The 14300-nt window shown below is 44.9% G+C and overlaps 1 protein-coding gene across 3 annotated transcripts in view; it reads left to right on the plus strand.

The window, feature by feature from the left end:
- Positions 1-13189, plus strand: part of fmnl1b (formin-like 1b) — a 38701-nt gene extending 25512 nt beyond the window's left edge. For 2 of the 3 annotated variants that reach the window (XM_015962188.3, XM_015962189.3), the window contains 10 exons: positions 63-187; positions 586-788; positions 851-1085; positions 1178-1246; positions 1315-1395; positions 1491-1620; positions 5345-5508; positions 5592-5693; positions 5994-6080; positions 11538-13189. In XM_015962188.3, coding sequence (XP_015817674.1) covers positions 63-187; positions 586-788; positions 851-1085; positions 1178-1246; positions 1315-1395; positions 1491-1620; positions 5345-5508; positions 5592-5693; positions 5994-6080; positions 11538-11834 — 1493 coding nt within the window. In that variant the 3' untranslated portion in view covers positions 11835-13189. The remainder of the gene's footprint in view (positions 1-62; positions 188-585; positions 789-850; positions 1086-1177; positions 1247-1314; positions 1396-1490; positions 1621-5344; positions 5509-5591; positions 5694-5993; positions 6081-11537) is intronic. The other variant, XM_015962190.2, reaches the window with a different exon arrangement.
- Positions 13190-14300: the final 1111 nt, after the last annotated feature.

Here is a 14300-nt window from a genome sequence, read left to right on the forward strand (position 1 = left end):
CTTTAGAGACTGAGCTGGAAGGACGTTCATCTGAGAATCTGAAGGTTGTTTTTTTTTTTCAGACTGTAAACAGAAGAAACCCATTCAGACCAAATATCGGATGCCGCTATTCAACTGGCAGGTTCTGAAGTCCAGTCAGGTGGCAGGAACCATCTTCAGTGAGCTGGACGACGAGCACGTCCTGCAGGTTTGGTTCTCGCTGTGTTTAAATGCTTCATCATGGAATCAGATTCAAAGTCTCAGAAGCCGGACCAGATCTACCTGATTCTCTGTAAAAGAGAGTTGTTGCTTTAAAAGAAAACCAGAATAAATTACCAATATAGTTAAATTAGGTGAAGTTTCAGACTACTTCAGAGTAAAAGCATCAGTAGTGATTCTGTGTATTTCGTTATACTTCGATATTAGAAATCTTCTCTATATTTTTGAGCGAAGACATAATTTAAAGTCTCAGCGGCTGTCTGAACTGGCGGTCTCATCATTCTGAGTATTTTAATAAAGCTGCAACAGCCCGTCACGCTGAAGGATGTTAGTAGTACGCAAACGCAGCAGACGCTAATCATCTCCTTGTCCCTGGTTCTACTGCAGGAGCTAGACATGGAGGCCTTTGAGGAGCAGTTTAAAACCAAAGCTCAGTCAGCTCCTGTAGATCTGGGAACCCTGAAGAGGAAAATGACCCATAAGGCCTCCAACAGGAAGTCTATACTGGAGCCCAACAGGGCCAAAAACCTGGCAATCACCCTGAGGAAGGAGGGGGTGGCTGCCTCTGACATCTGCAGTGCCATTGAGACGTAGGTTGTGAACTTCAGCTCCATCAGACACAAACAAACTCTGATCTCTGCTGTCCTTACAGGTACAACCAGGAAGCGCTGAGCCTAGACTTCCTCGAGCTTCTGGAGCGCTTTGTCCCGACAGAGTACGAGATGAGACTGATCCAGAACTACGAGGCAGCAGGCCGGCCTCTGGATGAGCTCAGCGAGGAGGAACGCTTCATGGTCCGTTTCAGCAAAATCCCTCAACTTCCTCAGAGAATCAACATACTCACCTTCATGGGGAACTTCCCTCAGAGCATCCAGCTCCTCCAGCCTGTGAGTCCAGACCTCCTGAAACCAGGTTCTAAACATGCAGTCTAGCTCTGTGAGTGTCCGTGAAGGTGACCTTTACTCATTGATCTGAACAGCAACTGAACGCCATCATCGCAGCCTCCATGTCCATCAGGTCTTCCAGCAAACTGAAGAAAATCCTGGAGGTATGGATGTTTCCTCGGGAACTTGTGTCATTTGTAGTTTGGTTCTGATCTGTATTTGTGGTCTAAAGATCATTCTGGCATTTGGAAACTACATGAACAGCAGCAAGCGCGGGCCGGCTTACGGGTTCCGGCTGCAGAGTTTGGACCTGGTGAGGAACAGGTTCTGATCCATCTGCAGCGTTTCTACCTGAAGGCATTTTTTTGGGTGTTTTATGGTTTTTCCTCTTCTGTTGACTCCTCCAAGCTGCTGGACACCAAATCAACTGACCGCAGACAGACGCTGCTGCACTTCATGGCGAACGCCATCGAGCAGCGATACCCGGAGCTGCACAACTTCTACACTGAGCTGAACTTCTTAGACAAGGCGGCTCTCGGTAAACTCTGACATCATTTACTTCATTAACACATCATGAAATGAAAATCTGAAGATAATGTCATCTATGGTGGTTTTCAGCCTGATAACAAAAACACACACCAACTTCAAAACAAAAATCTCTAGGACGACGTTCTAGATCAGCAAAGCAGAACGCTAGTGTCACGTTGCGGTGTTGGAGGACCCAAAATGCAGAAACCCAGGATGACACGAGGCAGAAGTTGAATAAGAAAAATAAATCCTTTATTTTTAGGATGATCAACAACAAAAATTAAGCCAAAAAGGCTGGGAGTCAAAGTCCAAAAATCCAGATGAAGATCTGGGTATCCATATATTCAAAGGCACAAGAAGACTAAATCCAAATACGAGGGGCACTAGAAGACATGACAGAATTACAAACAATGGAACGACACAAGACAGAGACAAGACAGGGCTTAAATAACAGGGAGGAGTCATTAGGGGAATTGGCAGCAGGAGTGTGGAGTGAGGGGTGGAGGGAAGACAGGTGAATGTAATTATCAAAAAGAATCTGAGGAGGGCCAAATAACCTAAAAAATCTAAAACACAAAACTAAACCTAAAGACTGTGGGAAGGACTAACACACACACACCATCACACACAAATGCACAAATATAAACAGAACTGGGAAATGGACAAGCAAGCACACACACACACACACACACACACACACACACACACGCACGCACGCACACACACACACACACACGCACACACTGACCCATATAAACAGAACTGGGGAATGGACAAGCAAACACACACACACACACACACACACACACACACACACACACACACACACACGCACACACACACACACACACACACACACACACACACACACACACACACACACACACACACACACACACACACACTCTGACCCATATAAACAGAACTGGGGAATGGACAAGCACACACACACACACACACACACACACACACACACACACACACACACACACACACACACACACACACACACACACACACACACACACACACACACACACACACACACACACACACACACACACACACACACACACACACACACACACACACACACACACATATATAAACAGAACTGGGGAATGGACAAGCACACAGAAGACCTGGAGGGGCTGGGGATGAATGAGATGACACGGGACCAGGGAGGAATGATTCTAAAGGCTACAACATAAGACACCTAACTGAGACGCAGACAAAGGACACATGAGGGTGCTAAGAGACACCAAAGGGAATCTAGAGAGGGATGGAGAACACCAGGAGGCACATGAAGGGAGGGGCAGACGCAGACCATGACAGCTAGAGCTTCTACAATCAAATGCATTTTCTATTTGGGGATTTCTCCCAGAGGGCTGAGGAATAAAAGGCAGGATTCGGCTTAAATGTTTGTGCTGAAATTAAACTGAGTTTTAGAAATGCTTCAGCCTGGAAAAGCTCATTAGTTCAGTGTACAAGCACGTTGACAGGCTCATCTTGTTCCAGGTTACAGCACATTTATAATCTGTTCTTATTGACCTTCAAAGCAATTAGTTGAATATTTTTTACTTAAGACTTCATTATTTCCTTAAAGTTAATCATCCACCAAGGGCAGCAGCTTGTTGCTCAAGTCTTCAGAACTAATGGAGTCGCACAAAAATGTGTTTAATTCCCACTATACAAAGACCTAGTTTGAATGTCCTACAGACGTGGTCTGGACCAATGGACTCAAAAAAGACATGATCTGCACGCCCATGCAACGTTGACTGTTTGCAGGGTTGGGTCAGAATTTAGTCTGTTAACAGTGAGGTTGTGCTGCAGCAGTCTCCTTAGAGCTAAGTTTTATCATGGTGACAGAATACGGTGGTGGCATTTTTCTGTGACAGGTGATTTAGCTTCCTCGTAAAGTAATTATAGGTAACCCTTTAGTTCAGGGAACACACATCAACCATTAATTAGCTGCCAATTAATATGCATATTTGTGTACTACTAAGTCTGAACTAGTCATTATTAAGCACTTATTAACAGCTTATTACTAATGCCGTAATTCTAACATTAACAGGCCATAAATTAAGAGTTTTATCAAAATAAGCCATTCATAATGGTTTGTTGCTGATTACCACACATACTAATATTTTCAAATCAATATGTGGCTTTTAAAGAAGTAATTCAAGGGGAACATATTCTTGCCTTCAAGTGGTTAATTAATACTAAACTACTAGTAATTAGGTATGAACAAAATCTGACTTTAGAATGGAGAACATATTCGTGCTTACAAGTGGTTAACTGATTGCTGTTTAGGCTCTATTAACATGTGGAGTTTGGTGTTTATTTACATAATAACAGAACAGACTTTTTTTGGTTATTAATAATTCCCCCACAAAAATAAACAATAATGAACAAGAGTCTGCTTCTAGACCTGCAGAAAGAGAAAGAAAAAAAAGGGACACAACAACAATACAACAAGATCAAGCTATCACTGCGTCAACTTGATGAAGAAATATAAGATCAACATTGTTTAACTGAACAATCATACAATAATAAATCACAGTGCATTTAGTGCCAACCATAGCCTTAAGACATGTGTTGAACGTATTCAAGTCCATACTTATGAGAGCACCATGTGAGCACCTGTGTGTGTACACGCGCTTGTTTATGTAAGGTTTCTCTATAGGAGCGTCCAATAGAGAGTGTGAGGGGCCACAGATCTGCCCCCTAAAGATGTGCAGGGGACGGAGGGAGCTCCAAGTCCCAGAGATCCAGGAGTTGCCCCAGAGCGCAGGAACTCCAGGGAGACTGCGACCAGAAAAGCCCCTGCCCCTCTCGAGAGGCACAGAGGATCGCCCTGGGGGGCCACAACCAGCAGCCGGCAGAGTCCCGGGAGATTTCGGCGGCAAGCCCACAGGCCCGCCCGCAGCCTCCCACCCCCTAGCTGGCCGAGCCCAGGACCCAGCGACCCGGGACCCTGAGGCGACCACCCCCCGCTGGGGACCCAGCAGAGCCCAGGGACCCAGACCCCACCAGACAGCCACCGGGATTGGTCAGGCAGACGCCAAAAATCTTAAACTCCCTGACCCAGGAGCCACGAACACTCAGGCAGACCAAGGTACCACACCCCACACCAGGTGTGGCAGGGAGAGGGGAGACGAAGATCTATATCATAAAAAGAAGTCCCAGGAGAAGAGAGGAGTCAAAGGCCCCACCTGACATATAAAGTCATACACAAACACAGTCAAACACTCCCTCCCTCATGCTCACACATACACATACAACCAAAGACTTACAAAAGTGCATGCCGGACACCCACTCATGCTCCCCATACACACCCTATTCAAGTGCTTTTTAAAGGAGACCGAGTTCCAGAGTCTGGGGGTCACAGCAGCAAATGATCTGTCGCCTTTGGTCTTTAGCCTGGTGCTGCACAACCAGTAGGCTTTGATCACTTGACCTCAGGGACCTGCTGGGTGTGTAGGGACTAAGAAGATCACCAATGTAAGATGGTGCTGGTCCATGTAAGGCCCTATAGACCAGAACCTGGATCTTGAAATGAACCCTGAAGTTGACTGGCAGCCAATGAAGCTGGAGGAGAAGTGGGGTGATGTGGGTGTGTTTGGAGGACTTGGTCAGAAGCAGAGCACAGGCATTCTAAACCACCTGTAGACGTTCATAAGCTGGAGCTCCAGTCTGACCTTTAACCTCTTGCATTATCTCCTGTCCTGTAGTTCCCGTTGACAGCCTCCAGCTGGACCTGCGAGCTCTCGAGAGAGGAATGGAGCTGATGAAGACTCAGTTCTCTACAGAGGAAGAAAATCTGGTCCTGAAGAAGTTTCTTAGCGACAACTCTGAGCTGCTCGCCTCTCTGAAGACCGACAGCAAAACTGCACAGGTCAGCCTCGCCTAACCAGATGAACTAAATCCAAACTCAGCTGTAAAGTTCTAGTTCTGAAACATGATTTTTGGTCTTGGTAGGAGGTTTATGAGTCAACTGTGGAGTACTTTGGAGAGGATCCTAAAACCACCCCACCATCCATGTTCTTCCCTGTTTTTCTCAGATTCATCAAAGCGTACAAGGTCAGAAGTCAGACGTCTGAAGCAGCAGTACGGTGTACATTTTAGGACATCAACAGGTCTCAGGTGTCAGACATCAGACCATGAAGGAAAAAAAATCAGGTTTTGTAAAATAGCCAGTCAGATTTCTGGCTGAGAAGCATCAGACAAAAAGGTGTCAAGAACAACTCCGTCAGACAAAAGGATGTTTTCCTGATATCTTTTTGTTTGAAGGACTTTTTGACACCTGAGACCTGAGGATGTCCTAAAATGTGCATTGTGCAGCAGGCTGAGCTACTGTATAACGTTTATATTCTTTAACAGCTAGCTGAGCAGGAGAACAAGCAGGTGGAGAAACAAGGTCTGACCTCTGAAGGTCCATCATCACCAACTAAACGTTCAGGAAACAAGGTAACATTTCAGTTTCGTCTTCAAACGTTACTAAATGGAAACGGGTACATCCTCTCTGACACTTTTCACTCTAGAGCTTTAAATACAAACAGATGTTGGATGTTTTTCACACCAAATGCGGTACGGAGGCACTCTGGTTACGTGTGGCTTCTGAACCGACACATTGGCTGCGGTTCATGTTTTAAACGTCTCCAGAAATCTGCTCCCACAAGAGCAACAAATGATTATCAATTTAGCGTAATACGTTAAAAAATATACCAGTAAAATAACATGAGCTATTGTTAATAGGGGGTGACGGTGGCACAGGAGTTAAGAGCTCGCCCCGTACTTGGAAGGTTGCAAGTTCAAGCCCCGCTCAGTCTGTTGCTGTCGTTGTGTCCTTGGGCAAGACACTTAACCCACGTTGCCTGCTGGTGGTGGTCGGAGGGACCGGTGGCGCCAGTGTTCGGCAGCCTCGCCTCTGTCAGTGCGCCCCAGGGCAGCTGTGGCTACATTGTAGCTCATCCCCACCAGTGTGTGAATGGCGAATGGGGGCAGTAGATACCTAAATAATTGCAAGCAAGCAGTATTTTTGTGTTGGAGTTAGACTTTACCAATGGATGCCTAGTAGGGTCAAAAAGGCCCAGGGAGTCTGATCTCAGAATTGTCCCTCCATTTTCGGAACCTGCTGTGTCCACACGGGGTCGCTGGGGGGGAAGGGGGGTGCCTATCTCCAGCGGTCAACGGGCAATCAGGCGGGGTACACCCTGGACAGAGAGCCAGTCCATCGCAGGGCAACACAGAGGACAGGACAAACAATCATGCACACACACACACACACCTAGGGACAATTTAGACAGACTAATCAACCTAACAGTCATGTTTTTGGACTGTGGGAGGAAGCCGGAGTACCCGGAGAGAACCCATGCATGCACAGGGAGAACATGCAAACTCCATGCAGAAAGATCCCAGGCCGGGAAGCAAACCCAGGACCTTCTTGCTACAAGGCAACAGCTCTAACCACTGCGCCACTGCGCAGCCCCGATCTCAGAGTTGTGTGTACTGAAACTCTAATTTCCCTCTGGGATTAATAAAGTATCTTTGAATTTGAAATGAATTGAATTGAGTGCAAACTTCAGCAAAATGACAAACCTATCAGACTCCCTTTCATCACTGGCAATGAGTGAAGAGGTAAATGTGTAAAAAAATGTTTTTTAATGGTGAAAGTTTTGTAACCGTTTGTTACAAATCATCAAGTGTGTTTTGTCCTTACTGGCTCCCGTAGAAGCAAACATGTTATCTAATATGGCATCACCCACAGACTTAGGCCCAATCTCAACACTCGCACTTGCACCCTTGCGCCCTTCGTTTGTGCCCAGCCAGGGGTGCGAGTGCATAGGGTGTCCTGATTCTCAAGTGCAGAAGTTGACCACGTCCCCATTGCACCCTTAAGCTGCAATTCACCCACGTCTGCAGCGATGCGGATGCTCTCAGTGTTTTAGACAAAGCAGCAATGAAGTTAAATTAATTTCAAATAATTGCTTTATTATTTGTTTGAAAGTTGTTAATAAAGGTTTTTGAAATAAGTTTCACAGCGACCAGCATCCCGGCATGCTTTGCGATCGATGACGCAATGCTCCCTGTCTCATTTCGGCAATTATTTGCACACTTGTGTACTATGCACTCAAACCCTACTGCACACTTTCTCCACGTGCACTTTGCTGAAGACTGCAGGGCACAGTGCGAGTATTGAGATTGGGCCTGAGACCCGCTCCCATGTATTTTAAACCAGATTTGTATGGTTATATGTTACAAAGCTGCCAAAATATTTCAACAACTGGGCATCATTTAATTGATTTTCAACAACATTTTCATGGATATTCCCAGAGATTACCTATAAAAACAACACATTGTCACTTTAAAAAAGCATAAATTAGGGCCAGAGAGGACTCTCTATTGCACAGGAGAGACGAATAAAAAGTTAGCAGGCTTTATACGCAGCAACACTCCATACCCAGGTGCACTCACTTTCCATTAAAGAGACCTGCAACAGAACAGAAAAGAACCAAACACAGAAAGAAAAACAACAGAAAAACAAATAAAAACCCAAAGTGGCGGTGATGTCATCACAAATTTTTTTGACTTCTTGACGTTGTACGTATGATGTCTAGAAAAAATAGACTCCATGCAGAAACTTTCCAGAGCTCCGCATCCAGAGTGGTGCTGCAGCGCAGCTGGTGTGAATGTCTGATTAGACTCAATGATTGTCATCAATGAGGAGGCTGTACGGAAACCGGAACACATCTGTTCCTCATTTGGTGTTAATAAGGCTTTAGGGTTGCAGCCATCAAAGAATTCTTCGATTTATCAAATAACCACATGTTCACTTTCTATTTCAACTGCTCCTAACGTCAGTGTTTAAAGAACCTAGAACACCTTGAAACTGATCCAGAGTCAGAACTATTTCCACAATAACAAACAAAGAAGTTTAGATTAGTTTCTCTCCTTCAGCTCCAAGACCTTCTGACTGATTGAGTTTTTATTAAAATTCAAATGTTCTGAAAGGATTTCCAATAACCTAAATGGCTGAACTGACCTTTGAGTGGCACCCTGATCTGCTTTTTTTTTTGCTTGCTCCAAAGTGACACCGTATCTGACAGGTACATACAGCTGAACGAGAGAACTACCTGTAACTGTGTTTGATCAGCTCGACTACAGCAGTTGTGTGCTTTAATAATTGAAAATGTTTTGTTCTAGTGGACGTATGTCTGACCCAATCAGTGTCAAACTCAGCAACTTGTGATTCCTTTTGTAAAAACATCGGTCAAACAGACTCAGAGCTGAGAACATGGATCAGATCGGCTTCATGTTTGACTTCTCTCTCTGTGTGAGGCAGCACGACTCAGAACACCACATTAGCTGGTTTCGCTATGAAACCACAGGAATCCAGTTTAGTACAACATCAGCCATCAGTACAAAGTGGTTGATGTTGTGGTGAACTCTTGAGGTAGTAACTAGCAGTGGGCCGTCCTGTGGTTCAAGGGTTTGTTTGTAATATCTTACTTCACAGTTGAAGTCACAACATAGTTCATAACTTAAGTTCATGAAAGACAATCAAATGTGGACATTCTGGGCAGGGGAAGAGGGGACAGTTGTAGATCAGAACGGTAAATAACTGCCAGACCTCTCCCACGTCCAGTACATCTAGCCCTCTCCAGGTAAATGTACCCCTGAGGACAGGCCTCATTTAATGCCATGTAAGAATCTGGTCTGTGCCAAGTCTCAGTAAGGCACATTACATCAATTTTCATGTCAGTTATACAAGCTTGTATTAGACTAGATTTATTTGAGAGTGACTGTGCATTGAATAATCCCACTTTAATACTGGAACAGGGCTTACATTTCTGGAGAGGGCGAAGCAGACGAAAGTCCACTCCATGCTTCTTCTTCCGTCCAGTTCGTTGAAACAAAGGCAAGGGTCCAGGCAACATTGATAAAGGTCCAGCCGGCCGTGACAAAGGCCCAGAAAGTACTGGTGAAAATTCTGCATGCAGTGGTGACAGTATGGGTGGAGGTCCATCCAGCAGGGGCCCAAGAAGGGAAGTTTGAGGCCCACTCAGCCAAGGTGGATACCTAGGCTGAGGGGGTAAAGGCCAAGGCATCAAAGGTAGAGGCCTAGGCACCATGGGTGAAAAACCAGGTGACAAAGGTAAAATTCCAGGTGGGAAAGGCCCAGACAGCAATGATGGTGATCCAGTCAAATACCCCAAGGGTGAAGATCCAAGCAGCAAAGGTAGAAATCTGGGTGAAAAGGGCCCAGTCAGCGATGATGGTGACCCAGCCAAATGTACCAAGGGTGAAGATCCAGACAGCAGAGGTAGAAGTCCAGGTGGGAAAGGCCCAGTCAGTGATGAAGGGAAACCAGCCAACAATGGTGATGATGGCCCAGGTAATGTTAGAGATGTTTGTTGCTGGCACCCAGGTAGCAGAGGTGGTATTTGTCCTTGTAATGGCTGTGGTTCATGCATCAGCGGTGGTATTAGCTGCTGAGGCCAGGGTAGGAAGGATGGAATTTGCCTTATTGGCTGCTGTGACTCTGGTAGCCGTGGCATTTGCCCAGTGAGCAGCTGATGACCTTGAGCAGGGATTAAAACAGGTCCTGGGTTTTGTTCAAAGTCACCAGCCAACAGTATTACCATCAGAATATTCAAAACCCCCTTGAGTGATTTAGTTGTTTGTCGATCCAGCTTACATCGGGGCGGCCTAGCATGCTAAATTTCTAACTCTTATGCTCAAGCAAAGTACTTTTTTTCTCAAAGTTCAATCAATCAATCAAAGCTTTATTTATAAAGCGCCTTCTGCAACCCTGTCAGGAAGCCCAAAGCGCTGAAGTTAATTATTTGTGTTCTACTTTTCACATACCACTCACCTCAGGTCAAAATCCTTTTCCGTCCATGTTTTGGATGGGCATGCTGTTTGGCCGAGATGTTCAGGCTGCTTCCTCCTGGGTAACTCAGAGTGTTGCTAGTATCGACTCGTCGTTCACAGACATAGGACCTTTCACACTGGCAAAATGTTTGGAACAAGTATTTGTGCTAAACTTTATCTGCTCCACACTGTGAAGATCCAATCTTAAATACTGCCTCAGCTTTGTCTGATTTTGAACTTGGTTCATCCAGCTGTGTCATTTGCTTTGGAAAAGGGGTAAAATATGTCCCTTTTGACATCTGATCCGAGTAACTAAGAGTAATGTGAGCTGTCTATCTGTGTTCAGGTGGCATGCTGTGACCCTAATGGGCTCGACACACGGGAGGCGACAAACGACCGCGATCAGCGAAATTTGTCGCTGTCGCTTTTATTACCTGACACACGGGAGGCGATCCGCGGCAAAACCGTCTACGCGTTCTGTTCCATGGCGAAATCGAAACTTCCGTTGTTTTGTTTGGCTGTGTCAGGTTGGAGGGAATTAAGGTTATTTAAGCGGTTCAGAGTTAATAAAGTGGTAGATATGATGTTTCACAAAGTGCTGTTAGAGTTATGTGAAATCTTACTTCTGATTTTACTATATAAAACATAATAATAATCAACTTCTCCTCCATGTTTGCTCGGGGGTGTACGGAGCATCCTGTCCGCTCATTGGTCAGTGAATGAAACCTCCGTTGATTGGTCCTCGTCCGAGCGACAGCGATGAAAAATTGAAAATGTTTCAACTTTCTGGGATCGCATCGCTGGGTCGCCTGTGCACGACACGTGCACGAGCGCAAAATTTCACACGCACGTTTTTCGCGTTTCGCTTGGTAGGAGGGAGACCCGCGATTATCGCTTTGTCGCGCATGTCTCATTGAAAATGAATGGAGAGGCGATGTCGCCTACCGTGTGTCGAGCCCATAACCCTAACCAAATGGTTCTGCAGACACCCTGATTGTCTCCAGAAAAGCTCAATCTCTTATGGGTACCTTTCTGTGCCTGCTGTTTCAGGTTCCTGTGATGGCCAGATTACCTCAGATGGATCTGATTGCAGAGCTGAAGAGGAGGCAGGTAACATCTTTGGTGAGGGAGGAGAAAGATGGTGCCATCGAGGACATCATCACAGGTACAGAAGGCACACCTGCTCTGTTTTCAGTTCCAACGAGTAAAAAAGCTTCTGGACTTCTTCTCTTGTCGGTGACGTTTCAGGACTTATATGCTGTAGAACAACACACACTGTGCTGTCTCCACTTGTTTCACCTGTATGGAGGTCAGAGCGTTTCTCGCTGCACTGAACTACAGATATGAGGGTTAATCAGTCTAAACCCTAGTTAGAGTGTATTACTATGACTTGTAAATCCTAAGTCCACAACTCATGATCAGAACATTTTTAAGCAACAAGAGGAGAGTCTGGTGCAGTGCTGAGGATCAGGTTATGTTGTCAGTTCTGCTTTAAAGCTGCAGTTACTGTTGGGTATTTTTATAATTGTACCTTTTTGAGGCCTAAAAGATGGCCAACTGTTGCTGTTCATGAACGGTAGAGCAAGGATGTTAATTGAGAAAACTCTGTACCTCTGTAACTTGAGAAGGTCCGCCTTCTCCCCCCACCCTTTGCTTGAATAAAACCACTGAAGACTCTGAGAACTGGGGGAGTCGCCTGGCAGCTAGCTCTGGAGAGAGTTATGTGTCATTTTGGTGATCTCCCCCTCATTTGGCTAATTCAGTGTAAAATGTCTTCCTTGTTGTCATGTGTGTTTATTTCAGGTTCCAGGGTTATGGAGGTTAAATATTATCTAACAGATAATTGGAGAATGCAGGTATACAGAGTAGGTGAGGAGAAAGCTTTGAGGTTGGAGCAGAGTGGGGGCTGGTTGAGTCACGCACATGGACATTACAAATAATCAATTTACTCTCTCTCTCTCTCTCTCTGGGTGTGTCGTCCTTTAAGGTAATATGGGATAACATTAAATTACCTATCAGTTACTAGTCATGATCTTGGCTGCATATTTAGTTAACAGTCTGACTGCCCACCCTAACCCAATGCTAATTAACTCTAACCCTAAAAACATACTTTTGCGATGACCAACAACTCAATATTGCTCAGTTTTGACCATAGGATGTCATTATTACTTAACGTCTACATCTTGTACCTATAACGTTAAAATATGTTTCCATATACAATGAGGAACATGTTGTTGCATCTGAAAACACTTTTGTAATTTTTAGACAACACTGAAATTATTTACAATGTTCTTTTCTCATTTTAGTGCCACCTGCTGGTGCCTGTGAATGGATTACTGCTGTAGTTAGTAGAAACTTGACCTGTTGACAGTCGGACCAAACTCTCCACAGAAATCTGTTCAGAACAACAGAATGATTACAAACCAGGTTTTGTTTTGATCTCCTCAGATTTAAGGAACCAGCCGTACAGGCGGGCTGACGGCGTTCGGCTCAGCTCCAAGTGGAAACAGGGACAGAAGCTGCAGGTTTCCTCGGACATCTCTCTTTGATCAAAGACCTGTTACCAACTGATAGTTTTACCTCTCACATATGCTGACACACATTTGTATAATAGGTGAATTATTTTTAGTACTTTAATGTTAGAATGCTGAATTTCTGCTTTGCTTCTGCAGTTTCGCAAATAAAATGTTTTATACATCTGATTGTGAGTCACTAGTATCATTTAACAATGTTTTGTGAAAATAAGATTTGGTCAAAATAAAATGTCACACCTAATTAGCTAATTACTGCAAAACACTTGCAAAGGTCCTGAGAGTCTAAATGGTCTCAGTCTGAGTCAGTCGGATACACAATCACAGAGGGGACTGCTGACTGGACACAAGTCCAGTATGTCATGGACATCATTCAGGAAAATGTCCAGATAACTCAGCAACAGGTTGGAAGATGCATTTGTTGTAATTTCCTTTAGCTCTGAACTCAGCTAGTCTTATTATTGTACGTAAACCAAACGCACATCCAGACAAATCCTGAAACGGAGGCATTTGGAGTCAGTCATTCATGCATTCATTACCTCTCGCCTGGACTATGCAAACGCCCTCCTCATTGGTGTTCCGGACTCCGCCCTGAATCGGCTGCAGGTTGTTCAGAACGCTGCTGCCAGGTTCTTGACGGGTACACACCGACGTAGCTACATTACCCCTGTCCTGGAACATCTTCACTGGCTCCCTGTCATTTTCAGAGTGCAGTTTAAGTTACTGACTTTTGTTTTTAAAGCACTCAATGACCTGGCACCTTCCTACCTCTCTGCCCTTCTCACTCCATATGTGCCCACCCGCTCGTTGAGGTCGGCTGACCTTTTGCTGCTGCACACGCCGCGGATGAGACTCAAATCGCGGGGGGATCGAGCATTTGTCCGTGCTGCCCCAAAGCTATGGAACTCATTGCCCATTGGAGTTCGGCAGGCTCCATCTCTGGCGGTTTTTAAATCTCGTTTAAAGACCCACTTTTACACTTTGGCTTTTAGACAGTGACTCGTTTTAGTGTTTTATTGTGTCATTGATTTAATTGTGTTCTTAGTATTCATCATGTTTTCTCTGCTTTTAATTGAGATTTTTATCCTTTGTTTTAGCTCCTTGTAATGGGTGTGTTTTGTTTTAGCCTGTGCAGCACTTTGGGCAGCTCCCATGCTGCATTTTAAATGTGCTATATAAATAAACTATGCTATGCTAAAAGTCACAGAAACAAGCTGACTGGCATGTTTCCTATCTCTAACTGGTCTGACTGGTTATTCTATCTAGAATATATCATATTATG

The sequence above is a fragment of the Nothobranchius furzeri genome, chromosome 16, assembly GCF_043380555.1.
Source record: "Nothobranchius furzeri strain GRZ-AD chromosome 16, NfurGRZ-RIMD1, whole genome shotgun sequence".
Taxonomy (NCBI): domain Eukaryota; kingdom Metazoa; phylum Chordata; class Actinopteri; order Cyprinodontiformes; family Nothobranchiidae; genus Nothobranchius; species Nothobranchius furzeri.